Source organism: Anser brachyrhynchus (genome assembly GCF_964034855.1).
Source record: "Anser brachyrhynchus genome assembly, chromosome: 6".
NCBI classification, from domain to species: domain Eukaryota; kingdom Metazoa; phylum Chordata; class Aves; order Anseriformes; family Anatidae; genus Anser; species Anser brachyrhynchus.
In genome coordinates this window covers 32240249-32255021 of record NC_137700.1, presented here as the reverse complement: position 1 = coordinate 32255021, position 14773 = coordinate 32240249, and the positions used below count along the sequence as shown (strand labels likewise).

Here is a 14773-nt window from a genome sequence, read left to right as displayed (position 1 = left end):
GGAGTGGTCTTGGGAACAGATTTCTTCACTTCTTAAGCTTGGTTAAAATCGGACATGAGGTTAACAGACTGCCCTGTCCTGCCTTCGTGCTTTGGCTGGGCCTTCTTGGGTGTCTGACCAAGATAAATCAGATGTCTCATGGGTTAGTATAACCAGTTTGCCCTAATGCACCTTCATTTAGCTCTGGTGTAGTTTTTCATCCATCTTCCAAGATTGTTTGTCCTACTTTCAAGTAGCAGATGAGCCAGACAATCTCATTTTGTCAAACAGGTTTACAGGACCTCTAAGAAGCTCGGTCTATATTTAACCCACGGCCTATTTTCAACATAACTCAGCACAGGAGGAGGTTAACTCCAGCCTCTTCTCCTCTCCTGCTGGCCGCTTCTGGAGTAAATCTCAGAATCATGACACCTAGAGCTGCTCTCCTGTCTCTTTGTGAGCAGCTATGTGGCTTCTTTTGGCACTGGCAGGCTCTAGAGCCTGAGCAACAAATTCATAGCATGTTTCTGCCTCGTGTGCTTGGCTCGCTTGTTTCCAACACACTTCTACATAATGTGGTTCCCTCCCAGATTGCACTCAGTATTGCTGAGCGTGACAAACGCTGCATATCTGTACCTTGCAGAGCGTATGGGCATTGTTAGCCAGGATGCGCTGCAGTGAAACCTTCTTTGTGCAGAAGTAGCCTTCATGCCTTATTTATTTATTATTTTTTTCAGACAATCAAATTCCTTTCCTCTCAAGTTCGGAGCAAATCATTGTGTTTTATTTGATGATTTTTTTTTAAGCAAACTCTGCCTTTTCTGTTGATAGAAAGCTTTATGGGGAACATTAATCCCTTGTATTAGTGGATGTTGAGTCTGCAGATTTTCACTGCTTGAATTTGTGTGCATTGTCGTAGAGCCTGTAAGCCCCAGCCTCGTTGTGCGCAGTTCTATGCAAACCTGTCACAGAACAGCCCTGCCACAGAGCACTTATCTCTTGAGTATAATGGTTTTGCAGATGTGGAACAAGTTCTGCTCTTGTACACATGGCAAAAAATAACATCGGCCAACTCTAGGTGCCATCACTTATGTAAATTCATCACGCCCTACTTGACATTTACATTCAAGACATTCTCTTGCCTTTCTTCTCAGTGAAGTAGCTGGGCATGATGCTTTCCTTTTCTATTTCCTTCCTCCTGCCAAGAATGTTTTGCCTCCTCTTGCTTGGTAGTTTAGATGTTTGAGGACATGTTTTTAACTTGATTTTTTCTGAGCGTTTCTCCCTCTTGTTTTCCTTTGCAGGCACTGGTTCGGCTTCCTCCTCACATTTCACAGTGCGATGAAGTCTTCAGGTTCTTTGAGGCTCGCCCAGAAGACCTTAACCCTCCAAAAGAGTAAGTGCCTCAGGGATTTCCAATGGTGCTCAGTTCTTTTTGATTAGCCAGAGAGAAGCTGAAGGTCATTTGCTTTTATTGCTGCTGTAGGTGTGGGAACAGCTTTCAAGCACTGCCTTAGAAAATGCCCAGCAATTACGGCAATTACATACAACCATGTCAGGTGTGTGGAGGACAGAGGAGTCAAGCAACCCTCAGACACATTGTTCAGCCGTCCTCTGCCCACTTTTGCATTGTTTCTTGTTGATAGTTCTAATGAGGGAACCTCCCCTGGCTTGCGGGTTTTGCCTGATAATTATCACCAAAGACTCATTCAGTTCCCAAAAGCATTGGCTCAGCAGCAGGGGGAAATCCTGCCAGTAAGCACACCGCTAATAATTACCAGCTGCTTCTTTAAATGTACTCCTGCCCAGAGATACTTAGTTATCTGAAGGGAGCAAGATCGTGGTCCAGATCCAAAATCGTCTCTGGAGAATCTATTCTTTCTAAGCAGGAAACTAAGAAAAGGCTGGGAAAAGAGTTTCCATTGAACACAAAACAGAATCTTAGCCTTTACCTTGAAATGGACAGGCTGATTCATGCTGATACTGTCAGGGTTCGGAGGACTAATTAATTGAGGGAAAACATTGGCAAGAGGATATTTACAAGCAACTGTGCTGCCTTCCCTGATATTTCCTTTTCTCCTGTATATGGATTAGGATATATTTTGTTGTGCTCCTCTAATATTTTGACTCGGTCCCATTGTGTTTTGTGCTGCTTTGTTGCATAATTTGAAACTTCATTGCAGGCTGTGTTTCCATAATTTGGTTTCACCAATGTTAGCACAGCCCCTTGCTAATGAGAAATGGATATAAAGCTTTTTGGAGGTTTTGGCCGCTTCAGTGCATGCAGAACCTGTAGTTAGCAGAATTTGTATTGAATTCTGCTGTCTTTGGGTTAGACCTGTAACTCCAGTGCTCATATAGAGGAGAGGACATTTACAGTTTGATTTCACAAACTTTGTTTCCTGCACGTATGTGGTTTTGTTTAATGCCACATATTGGCATTTGTACTGAAGAATGCACTGCCAGCACAGCTGAGAGCATTCTTTTTGTTTGTGAATGATGAAAGGAGCAGCTTTAAAATCAAAGGTCTGAAAAAAGAGCTGTTCTTTTTAATTTTTTTCTAGCTAGGCTTACTTTAGAGAAATTTCTGGGGCGAGCAGAGAAAGTGAAGTTGCATGTTTTTGAAAGTATTTGCAATACTTTCTAAGTTTGCAGTAGGTGTTTAGTATTGCAGCAGGATATGCCTATACTCTGGGACCTACTGACTGTCAGAGCTTCCATTTAAGGTCTGTAAGGTTTGCAAAGGTTGCTTGATCCCACAACACCCATCTCATGCAAGGAGACATCCGTATGTCCTGGGCAGCAACAGACCCCCCAGAAGAGGAGTAAGATCTCCAGGGTTACAGTAGAGGTCACCTAGAGGAACCCAAATAGACCACAGAAATCTGTATTAAATGCTTTTTAACACTCCTGCCTGCTTTCTGTGCTGATATAGGGCTTACAGAGTTAGGCCTGAGTGAAACAGTGTCAGGATTGGATCTCTGCAAGGCAGGGAATGGGGATCAAGGCCAACCCCCAGGCTAGCTCTAACCATGATGGCTTTCTTTCGCTTTTTCTTCCTATATGTTGTTGAGAGCCTTTTGCTGAGCACCCTGTTCAATAGCCTTGCAGCAGTTTTCAAGTTACCCATTTGCTCCCCCCAGGAAAAACAAAATAGACTAAATTTTCTCAGTCCGAGCCTTGCATCTTATTCCAGCCTAGTAATAAGTGTGATTTATTTCCCTGGAAAATGTAGAGCAATAACCTGATTAAATCTCACTTCACTAATGTCTGCAAGACATTAATCTAGCTGGGTTTAAACAAATCCTACCTCGTCTTCTGTAAGCAAACAGATCTTAGGGAAGGTGTCTAAGGTTTCTGCTGGGAGTGCTTCACAAAAGATGTATTGTTGAAACTGAAGATTAGTCTCTACAAAAAGATGATGTAAAAGCCAATGGAAACATCTTAGTGTTTTTCTTCTGTGAACTGAGGGGGGAGGGAAGAGGTATGGGGCTTGCTGGACCTCTGTGTAGGGTCCGGGAGAAGGACACCTCCAGGGAGATTCTCAGCCCAGCAGCCACTGCACGAAGGAGTGCGGTCAACCAAGAGAAATCCTTGCTTCATTCCCGCGGTTTCTCCTCTACCAAGCCCCTCCAGCTCTGCCTGAGCCCTGTGAAATCAGTCTGCCCTGGACCTCGTTCACGGCCCCATTCATCTCACTGCAGGGAGCGAGGTAGCCTGGAGGCAGCATCTAGACTACTGTGATTATTTTATCTTTCTTCAGCTGCTTCTTTTAGCCCTCAGTGCAGCAATTGTTCGCGTAGTGATGAGTCAGCAGAGACATGGCATTCAGCTGCCTGCGTTAAAGGAGAATAAATACCATCAAGTGAGGGACTCGGCCACCAAGGGATGCTTGTGCCACCTTCACGTCTTCCCCCGGCTCACCATGAAATGGTCTTTAGTTTTGTGATCACCTGCTCTGGTTTTCTGCAGAACCTCAGCCTCCTAAGACAAAGCCTGACCTGCAGTTCCGTTAGCTAATTTTCGGGAGTGTGACCTTAATCCCGTGGGCATTGGGGTTGATGAGCCTCGAGAGTCAATTAGGATATTGCATGTCAGCAGGGCAGGGATTGAGCATGTGCTTCCAGTCAGAAGAACATGGAAGCTTAAACTTCAAGGGAGGAGGCAAGACCCCCCTCGTTTACCTCACAGCTGGGATTGCTGAGAGGTCTCCATGCCCTTAGTTGCTGAGCCATGACTCACGATGATGCACATACAATAACTTATGTGTTCCTGCAGTAATTCAGTCGTGAATTTGTGCCCTTCACTTCTGTTCCTGCTGTCCTGAAAGAAACTGTCACTTCCCTGTAGCGTCTGCAGCACTTTTACCAATGAGTTCCGAAGTTGTTCCTTATAACTCCTCGCCAGCCCTGCTGGTCCTCGCTGCTTCTGCGTTCGGTGCTCTCCGCGTCGCGCCTCGTTTGGCTTGCAGGCTGCTCCCTGCAGGGTCATTTCCTACTACTGCTGTGCTCCGACTTCCCACAGCGCTGAGCAGCAATCCAGCTATAATAAAAGATGGGGTTTCCCAACACTGCTAGGATGTAGCCAGTTTGTTCGGTTGGCTTTGCTGCTTAGGTTATCTCTTTCCTGTTCTGGTGATGATCCAGGCTTTCGAGCCCTGTGACAACAGGCAGAAGGTATGCCGTTCAACACCATTAAACCTCTTCCTTGTACAGCAGCTCGCAGGCAGATAGCCGGAGAGATGTCACAAGAGATCACAATGTATGACCCAGTTGTTGGTCTGCTGAGTCTGCTCCTGCTGGTGAAGCTGGGCTGTGTCTACAGCGGTGCTACAGCTGGGTCAGGTAGCTCACACCAGCAGATTCCCTTCATGCAGCATGGGGGAGACCATCGGAGGACATTAAATCCCTCTGGGAGATAGTCTGGGAGCTCTCTCAGACCATTTCACATGGTGAAAACCTGTCTTTTGTAAGGGAGCTGGCATGTGTTGGGAGCATGGATGTGCACAGCAGGGTTTGGAACTCGGGGCACCTGAAGGGTTTGCTTCTTCTGCTGCTCTGCACCATGGATTAGGTGAAAACCTTGAGCCATGATCTCTGGTACAGGAGGAGAAGTTTTCAAGTGCTTCAATTTGTGACATGGAAATTTAATGTTTGAGCAAATGGCTGGGCTTGTGTCTTTTACCATGCTCGTGTAAAGACCAGATCCTGTATTGCTACAGGAAAAGTTATTGTAAAGTAAGAAGAAAGTGGAAAGTGTTTTTTATTTTTTATTTTTCCAGTATTCTACATTAAAACACCATGTCACTGAAAGCCATTCATTTACTGGACACTTCTGTTAATAATTATAATTACTAATAACTAAGCCAGAGGTGGATTAATTTTAGACTTCTACTGGGGATTTGGATTCAAGGCTGAGGTCAGGCCAGGGCTCACAGTCAACAAACAAAACCTCAGAAACCATTTTTTAAATTATTCTTTTTTACTAAAAATAACATAAATACCCGAAGAGTAGTATTAATCAAATAGACATTGCATATGGTTTACTGCTCTTAGGGTATTTTTGCTGTTTGGTTCAAAATATCAGAGCCAGGCTGTCCGTATGAGAGTTCACTGTTCCTTTCTGGGTCTTCATCCAGTATAAAAAGCAGACCAAGATCCAAAGGCTTAGTTCCCCAGTACTCCCTCTGCAGAAATTCATGCAGGCTCAAAAGAGTTTTCTTTTAAAACCACCAATAGTAATATTAACAACTGAATTTAAAGCAGTGCTTATTATCTGAGAATATTTTCCTGTAAGAATCATAAAGTGATTTTCAAACAATATGCAAATCCAGGCAAACTAGGGAACTTCTTAAGTATACAACATATTATTATGAGGGTTGATGCAGAGAATGCATGTAATGATGATGGTCCCTTTACTGAAGTACAGAAATGCTTTATTGTGGTCTGTAGCCATGGGCCTTACTGATCGCTGTCCATCATATAAATAAATACTGGTATAACATTCAGATACCCAGATGCTAGGCAGTAACTTGGAAATGCAAGCTGGATTCTCCTTTTATTCTTCACATATTACCAAGTTCTGGTAAGGACTCTGGAAAGAAATTGCCCGGGTAATAAATTAACCATGTTTTAGTTTGTGAGTCTACTAGTGCTAAAGCACAGTTCCCTGACAGACTATTTTCTACCCATTATTTCATTATTTTGATTGTGTTTACGGATGACTATTCCTGTTTCTTAAATGTCCTCTGATCTGCCCTGTAATAACTATTGATAGAGGAGGCAGGTTTTTCACCTGGGGAATATCTATTCTGATTTCTTTGCAATTGATCGTTCTTACAGGGCTCACAGTAAAGATAATTCTCACATCAGTTAGGAACATAGTCAGCACCACTTTATGACAGTCAATATTACAGTGCGCACTTGGCGATGGTATTGTGACTGCTCAATGAACGCATTTTGTTAGGAAAATTCATTCCACTTGAGAGATGCAGAATGGAAATTAATTTCCCTAAGAAATGCAAAATCAGAACATGATGGAAGTAGTACTTTGATATGATTTATCATCTGGGAAGTAAATCATATTACACAGAACAGGAAAAAAGATTTAAAAAAAATCTGATATTTTTCTGAGAAAGGTTTACGTGAAGATAAGGCAGTTAAGACCCATTGTTCTGAAGGGAAGAAAAGTTTCGCATTTTCAAAAAATGACTTAATCACCTTCACTGAGATTTAAGTAGCTAAGGATATAATAACCTGTTTGGCTGAGTTTGCCAAGAGCCTTGCTGGCTACTCCCAATTAGTCGTCCAGCTCTCACTGATTTCAGTAGGAACGAGGTGCCAGAGCTCTTTGAGTATCAGTTTAGTAGAGCACCTGTGTTTACTTTTTCAAAGGTGCTTGTTTTAGAGTTGTGTTTATCTCAAAATATTTGGCCTCAGCCCCTAAATTTGTTGTGAAAATGTTTCTTGGGTTTCCAAGTCACAGAAGTGCTCTACAGTATGCTGCCCATAGCGTGGGATTGTAAAAGTCTGGGGTTGAGAGGGGAGGCAGTCTGGTGCCCCAGAAACGCCGGAGTGAAGTGTGGCTGATTCCTGGCACGTCCCTCTGTCCTGGGGAGCAGGAGCTCCTGCTCTGGGACCCGGTTATTGTCAGATGCCCAGAGAGTGCACGCTGGCTTTCATACTGCCTGCTTCCAGGGTCTTAGAGAAGGTCCCACTTGGAGATTGCTGTCGCAAATAAACTACGCCAACGCAGGGATGGAGTAGTCTCCAGGTATGGAAAACAAAACAAAACAAAACAAAAATCAAAAAACTAACAGAAGCATTGCACATCCTCTTTCACATGGGAAATTCCCCTTTTGTTGACAACATATGAGTGATTTAGGCCGGAATTTCAAATGGAAGCTATTGAAATTTGCTACTGGCAGCAGTGTCAATGATACCAGCAAATAATGCAGCCTCTCTGAGACGTGATTTGAATCTTTTTGCTACCTGGCCAAAAAATGAAAAGAGAGGTTACATGTAGATAAATATCAAACAATAAACCTGGGGGAAAGCATAATGCATGTTAAATGAAATAGATTCAGCAACCACAAAAAAAAAAAGATGTAGAAGAATGGTAGTTGGAATAGCATACGTTATTGCTGTTACTGTACAGCAAGAATTTTATTCCTTGCCATGAATATCACACTTGGATTTGCTCATGCTTTGTAGATCTGACTGTGAAAGGACACAGGGCTGAGAGGAGCAAAGACAGATTAGTGCACTAACACTTGGCAGTGGTGGCCAAGCGGACATAAATAGCTTTTGCCTGGATTGGTTATGACCACGCTGCAGGGTTTAAAAGTGGCGTGCTGTCATGGGCACGGGATGGATTTAGAATAACCAGACTTACTCTGGATGCTTCAGAATGCGACTGAGGTGGGAGTGTTGCCACCAGGCTCCTACTTCACTGGCGGTACCGGGAACTGGCTTGCTGGGATCAAGAACAGCAGTAGTGTCAGGATTAGCAAAGGTTTACAGGTTATCAACACAAAATAGAGACTTTTTTTTTTCCTTTCTCTATAAAATTGTTGGGACTGAGGAGGTATTTTGGAAAGCAGACATTGCCTTTAGAAAAACTAAATGCCAGGCCTGTTGGCTCGAGTGCCTTTTTCCTGTCCGGTAATTTTTCCTCATATCCTAAAGGAACAATCACTGCTGACAATTTGCCAATGCCTATTTTGTAGATTAGAAAGTAGTAGTTTACTTAATGTTTAACTTAACCCATAAAATTCCTTCCGTCCAGAGAAATGAAGTTCAGCGGTTAATTACGGGGGTTTGGAAGTCTGCTCCTTTTTGTCTCATTTATTTATTTGGTGACATTGGAAAGGCTTCTTACGTCTCCTGGCTGTATCTACAGCATGATTGCAGATGTACACTTTCAGAGAATTTGCTAAGAGGATCTGATTCTGGTAAATAAACCCTGTTCCTCTTGCAGTTTAATTCTAGACATGATCAGTTACAAAAATATTTTGATTTTAGACCATTTGGAAGAAACATTACTTCCAAAACCTGTCAGGAAAGCCTGTTCTGCTGGTGCTTCTATGTTCAAAACCAGTTAGGGAGGCAAAAGAAGAAGTTTATTCATCTGGCAATGGAGAATGAAGCAGGATTGGAGCAGAAGCAAAATAAGTGGTTTCAGAGGTTATCAAGCTCATTGTGAGGAAATTTGGACTCCCGTTATCCTTGGGCCCTCGCTTCTGGAAATGTTTGACCCAGTGAAACAAGATCTTCTGAAAGCATCTGTTTGAAGGCTGGTGATGCTTGGTTTGACACCCCAGAACAGGGGCAGCCCAAAGGCTTGGATTGCTGATGTTGATAAGCCCACGAGAGATGTTTAGGTCCATGCAGGAGAGAAGCATCTGGTGCTGCTGTGCTTTGGGGATGGGCCTAGAACTGAGGAGAGGAAGAGGGATGGGTACTTCCTCGTCTTATCTCCATTTATTGTTCCTCAGCGAGCCCCTGCTAGCAGGTTAATTGCACCCACTGGGGTATCTGTCACCGTTGACTCATGACCTGCCAGGCAGGAGGAGATGGGGTGGGGATTTCTTTCCACTAACATAACAGAATTGAATATAGCTGATCTTGTTCTCTGTGTGTCACGTCTCTAAAATACGAGAATAGACAGCTTGTGTTATAAATGTAATTATAGAATGGAGAAGAATCCAGCTTGTCATTGCCCTGTCTATATTTAATATCGTTGGACTATTGTTTAATGAAGATCTTTTTCCACTCCGAGGAGGAGAGCAGTAGGGACAGACGTGCTCAATGGGGTGTTTGCTGCCAGGGTGGTGAATTATCCCCCAGTGGCGCCTGGGGTCGGATGAGACTTTTCACTGCTTTGCGCTTCCTATTGTTGATTGCTGTGTAATTTTGACACTGCTTATCTGGAGACTCCCTTTATTTTCAACACTGTTGCAAATGAGTAGCCTCACTGGTTATAAAAAGAGCGTTTTTCTCTTGCACACGTGCCTAGTGTAACCATATACGCAATTCTGAACTGGCTGGGGGCGATGTAAGACATTCCGCTAAATTTGATAGGGCTTAATCAGGCTGTGCACTCTGTGCTATATGTAACAAGGGAAGGTGTTGCTTAAAATGTGTTGTAATGCTGTGTAATACAGGGCGGATGGATGTGACATTTCAAATTTATTTAAGGTGGAGCATATCGAGTAGAGGTGACGTTCCTTGGTAAGCAGGACTTTAAACTCTCAGAGTCTCTGGTACTGCCCTTAGCATCCAGCAGTTGCCACTGAAGAGAGAGGAAGAAACATTAGGAATCAGGGTGCACAGAGAGAGAGGTAAAGCCAGGCAGGTCTCTCTGGAGAGCCCCTTCCTCGTGCTTTGAGGTAGCAGTAGACCTAGGCTTGCTTTCTGGCTTAGCCGTACCATAACAGCTTGTTAGACAGTTCTTGTGCACCGTGCTTCACCCGTTCACCCCTTGCCACCAGAAGGATCTGAGCTGGAAGTCCGTTTAGTTGCATAGACAGGTGCTGGCGTATCACGTCCACAGAGTTTTGCATTCGGCTGTCAATGCTGTTGCTGTTTAAAATCTTGTTTGTAGCAAGCCTGGAAAGCAAAGACATTTCTGGCAGCAGGGAACCCTGCCCTGGAGAGCTGCATGCATCCCAGATGATCTGATTTGCCCTGTCCTTCTGTCTCTTGAGGTGATGGAGTTCCTTCTTTAGGCCTGAGTTTGCATAAAAAATACCAGACCTCAAGTGGCTGTGGCTGGAGGAGACACAGTGATCTATCGGTAGATTCATTTCCACCCTTTCCATCTTCTTGACTTGTCTGCAGCTGACTGGCTTTCAGGCGTGCTGTTCCCAGAAACACAAGCAGAGGATCAAATAACAACATGTTTTGACTCCAAACTCCGGAGTGACTTATCATGTTATCAAAGCTTTTGATTTAATTGAAATTTCACAGATAACCCTAGACTTGCTTTTAAGTGTAGACTCGAGAGCCAGTGGGAATTCAATTAAAAGCCTCCCCCCACCCCTTTTAATGCTTGCATTTTTGTTTAGGAGGTTTATGGAAGGGATTTGCTACTGCTTATCTCCAGCGAGAGCAGCGTATCTGGGTTCAAAGATGCCCTTTGTGTTTGAGCAACCTTCTTTTTCCAGTTATGCCCGAGTTTGATTGGAACGGCCCTGCTGACAGTAATGGACTATTTGAGATTTACACTGATGTAAGGATTGCAGATTTTTGTGTGTGTGTGTGTGTTAAAAGTAGAATTCTTCCCTTCTTTCCATTCACAGCTCTTAAAACAATTGGCCTAAGCTAGGAAAGATGTTCATTTAAACAGCCCTCAGATATATTCTGAATAGAGGATTGACTGTGGCTTTGCAATACTTTAGCCTAATCTAATAAATGCTGGTTATTTGCTGGATTCTTGCAAGCTGTATTTGCTTCCCAGCTCCAAGAAGTTTTAATAGCCACTCCAGTAATGCTGACTGCAATGCACTGTGGTGAACCTCAGAACATTGTATATGTCTGATTACATTTGCTTTCAATTACGGTCTTGTGGGCTTGAAAAATCAGAGCAGTTCAGGCTCATTTGGGAACCACCGCAAAAAATCACTAGTAACCTGAGATACCTAGTGCTTGAGAATATAAAAGAAGATGTTGGATGCTGGGGGCCAAAATATCTGTATTTCGCTTTATGAGAGGAGACCCAGTGCAACAACTGCGGGGTCAGGGCGGCAGGGCTGAAGGCGCACCGTATCTAACAGATAAACCTTTTCCTTTCCCATCCAAGTGTGCTGGGAATGAAGTGTGAATGACTTTTAGCAGAGACAGAGTTTGTTGGAGACTTGAATCTGTTGAGCTTCACCGGTGAATTAGCAGTGCTGCCATCTCTGTTGCTCCCCATTGGGTAGGTTGCTCGGTCATTTTTCTACAAGCAGATCCTCACCAGTGTTGTCCTCTCTTGCTAAGGTACTTGATTTGAGTTTTTGAGGATGTTAAGATGAAATTAGTCTCATTTTCATCAGGATGCAGGATTTAATGGAGGTGTTGATTATTCTCTAAATCTGGCTGAAAGTGGAGTTTTCATTGAAGTGCTTTACTAAAAATGATTCTCTGGGTTCCTGTTGAAATGCGGTCCCAAAATTTGGATAATTTTCATCAGCTTTGCTGAGCAGCAAGATGGCTGGAGAGTGGACAGACATGTACGGAGGCGTGTGCCAGCTGGCCTTGCAGGTGACCCCTTCTGCAGCAGCGTTCAGGTCTCTGGGTGGGGTCCCAGCATGGCTGGGGCCGGACCTGCTGCACGTGGTGCTGCGGTGTCCCCCCTGCCTGCTCTTCCCTTGAGCAGCTCTAGGACAGCATCCGTCACGTGGCAGATCCCTTCCTTACCTCCCCGCATCTGGCGAGCGACAAAGGGCTCGTGGGTGCATTAGTGAGCAACCCCGGGTGCAAAGCTCACGTAGGGCATGGTGAATGTTTGCTTAATAGAAGGGCAGGGAGGATTTCACAGCGAAAAAGCCCGGGCACAGCACTGGCACCAGGGATGGCACAGTGAAATTTTCACCCCAGGTGTGAATGATTTCAGATATTCTGAATTTAGGAACAAAAAGCGGGGTGTAGGGCTGTCACCAACCCCCTGAAGACAGGGGTAGCCACGAGGTGGGTATCCATCTACAGCAACAGGGGGAGTTTTTACTCTGTATCGGGGATCAGTACACAGCACCAGTGGTTTGCGTTGCTTTTTATGGGACAGACTTTTTAGCATCATATCTCCCAAATTTGGGGAAGCATGTGGGTAGTGAAACCGAGGGCTTTCCTTTCTGCTGTCCCAATGATAAGGTTCTTCTTGTACCTAACCTCTGCAGTCCCCGTAGCCCGTAACCTGGGTGCTGGGCATCCTGCTGTGCCTGGGTTAATTCCTCACCTCCACACACATCTTTATAAAGAAGCAAAGGGCCGGGGGCAGCTAGGGAAAGCTGCAAGAGTCGTTCACATCCCTGCGAGCAGCTTTAAACTCTTCCAGCGAGAGGTCAGTAGAAAAAGTATCTTATTGTTTCCCGGGCCGCCTCAATGCACAAAGCACGGCTCTGTTGGACGTGCACTAACAACGTTACTCATGTTCGTGATGCATCAGTGTCATCCCCTGGGGGGAGGAGGAACCCCCGGCGGCTGAACTGCACAGGCCACACCAGCTAATGAGCTGCTCTTCTTGCCAGGCCTGACAAATAAGCTTCTGTTAATCGTCACTGTTATCGTTTTGGTGCTCATCTGTATCTGCCGTGCGTGTGCTGGGGAGGGGGGCGTTCCGCAGCTGCTCGGCTGAAGGCTGGCAGGCTGCCCCGCTCTGGAGCGGGCTCTCGAGGTGAGCTGCGGCTTGAAGCAGAGGCAGGCGTTCAGCAGCCGAGGAGAAGGCCTTGAATCCCTTCAATAAAGTAGTATGTCGGAGCGAGCGGTTGCAAGAAGTAGGAGTTCTGCAGAGGACGGGAGATAAAAGGAGGCTTTCAGGCAGGAGAGAGGATTCCTGCCTCTTCCAGATGTAGCATTTGCATTTGGAGAAGGAGAACTGCCAAAAGGCCAGGCTGATGAAGGATGCTTTGTGATGCTTCCAGCATATGAAACATGCAATACTTGGAAATGTAGGTGCTTTCGGATTATTCGGCGCAGGATGGAGCAAGCATTGTAAAATGAATCCTTGCCCCCTCTCCTTTTGGAAAGCTGCTCTCCAGTGCATTATGTTATTGCTACCTTTTTTCTTCCTTTTTTATCTGCTTTCTCTTAAGGCTTTTGTTACACACTCTTGCCTCAATCACTCAGCATCCTCATGAATTAGGAATTTTTGGCTGTGCAGATTTATGACAAGTGTTTTTTATTTATTTTTTTTTTTTGTTGACAGGCATATAAACTACTGAGCCCTGGTTTACTGCCCAATAAGTCCTGGTCCCTGGCAGGATAAATAATGTTTGTGAGAGAAGATTGAATTAATATCAGTGAGCAGAGAATTTCGGGCTTTAGCAAATAAATGTTGCTTTCTGACATGATCTTATCTGTCCTAATATGCACTCAGAAAATCTCCAGTCTTATTTCCATTTCAGATATGTTCTGTTCGTATACACTCAAATGCTAGGGAGCTGTACAAGTAGAAGACGTGCCTCTCATTTTAAGAAGGAATTGACCCAAAATAAATAATTTAACAGCTTGGGGCTGTAAGGGTCCTTTGCAAGTTCCCTGAAGAAGTTTTGCCAGTGATGTCTATTGCTTCTTTTAAGGCTTTATTTTTGAAACACCAAAGCAAATTCCAGATTTTGAAAGAAGTAGGACACAGCCCTACAGAGACACATGTCAAAAACATTTCACCTCCAGAGTAACGGAGCTAGATAACATTAAACTTGCTGTCAGCCTCATCCAGAGAGCAGCCCTGCTCCTCCGAACGTTTATCCATGTGCATAGTTTTCTACACAGTGAAAAACTGTGTTGAATTCAACAGGAGTACACGTGCACCCGAAGTTATTTGTGTGTTTGTGTATTCATCTGTATGTTTGTTTGATGGGAACGAGAAATTCTGGAGAGGGCTGGGATATAAAGGAGGTTCATTCTTCAGTACCCCCCCCTGCAAATAACGTTAACTCTTCTCTCCTCTCTTGCCTGGGGATTGATGTGTGTGAGTACACACACATGGGCTTGGGAGCCATCACAACAAATTTAACTTGAATTAAGTCACCACTTTCCAAGGGATGAGGGTAGGTAACACCTATTCTTGGAAGCACCAAAACGCAGAAAAAACAGCAAAGAAGCTCAATTGTCCCAAACATTTGTAGGTTTTGTGTAGCAGACAATTTGTGTGCACAATAAATGCTCTCTTTGTAAGAATCTGTTTTTACTAATATTTCATAAAGAAAACCAAAAAGGTCTTGAAAGCAATTAGGTATGTATATGTGTCTGTATCTTTGAAAGGACCTTTTAATTGTGTAGCTGTAAAATCAAGGGAGCACCAATACAGTCTCTTTGTGACCTTTTCCCGTAAGAAAGCTCTGCAGAGTACTTTTCTGTGGCAGTATTTGCTGCTAGATGCCATTGGGTGCTATTTTCACTGTGGTTCATTTGCTTCAGCCTGTGCTTGCTCCATGTTCAGGGGGAATTCAGCAGTCAGGCAGGTCTGTGCTTTAGAGGCTGCAGAAGGAAAGATGAAGCAGCCCCTGCTGGGTGAAAGAGTTTCTAGAGGTTTTTAGATGAAAGGAAACCAGAATAATCTTCACTTTATGTATGCTTATCTCTTTTATATATAT

The 14773-nt window shown here is 44.2% G+C and overlaps 1 protein-coding gene across 4 annotated transcripts in view; it reads left to right on the top strand.

The window, feature by feature from the left end:
- The window catches only part of SH3PXD2A (SH3 and PX domains 2A), a 252617-nt gene that overhangs the window by 105192 nt on the left and 132652 nt on the right, over window positions 1–14773 (top strand). For all 4 annotated transcript variants that reach the window (XM_080597790.1, XM_080597791.1, XM_080597789.1 and 1 more), the window contains one exon: window positions 1284–1375. In XM_080597790.1, the coding sequence (XP_080453916.1) occupies window positions 1284–1375 (92 nt within the window). The remainder of the gene's footprint in view (window positions 1–1283; window positions 1376–14773) is intronic.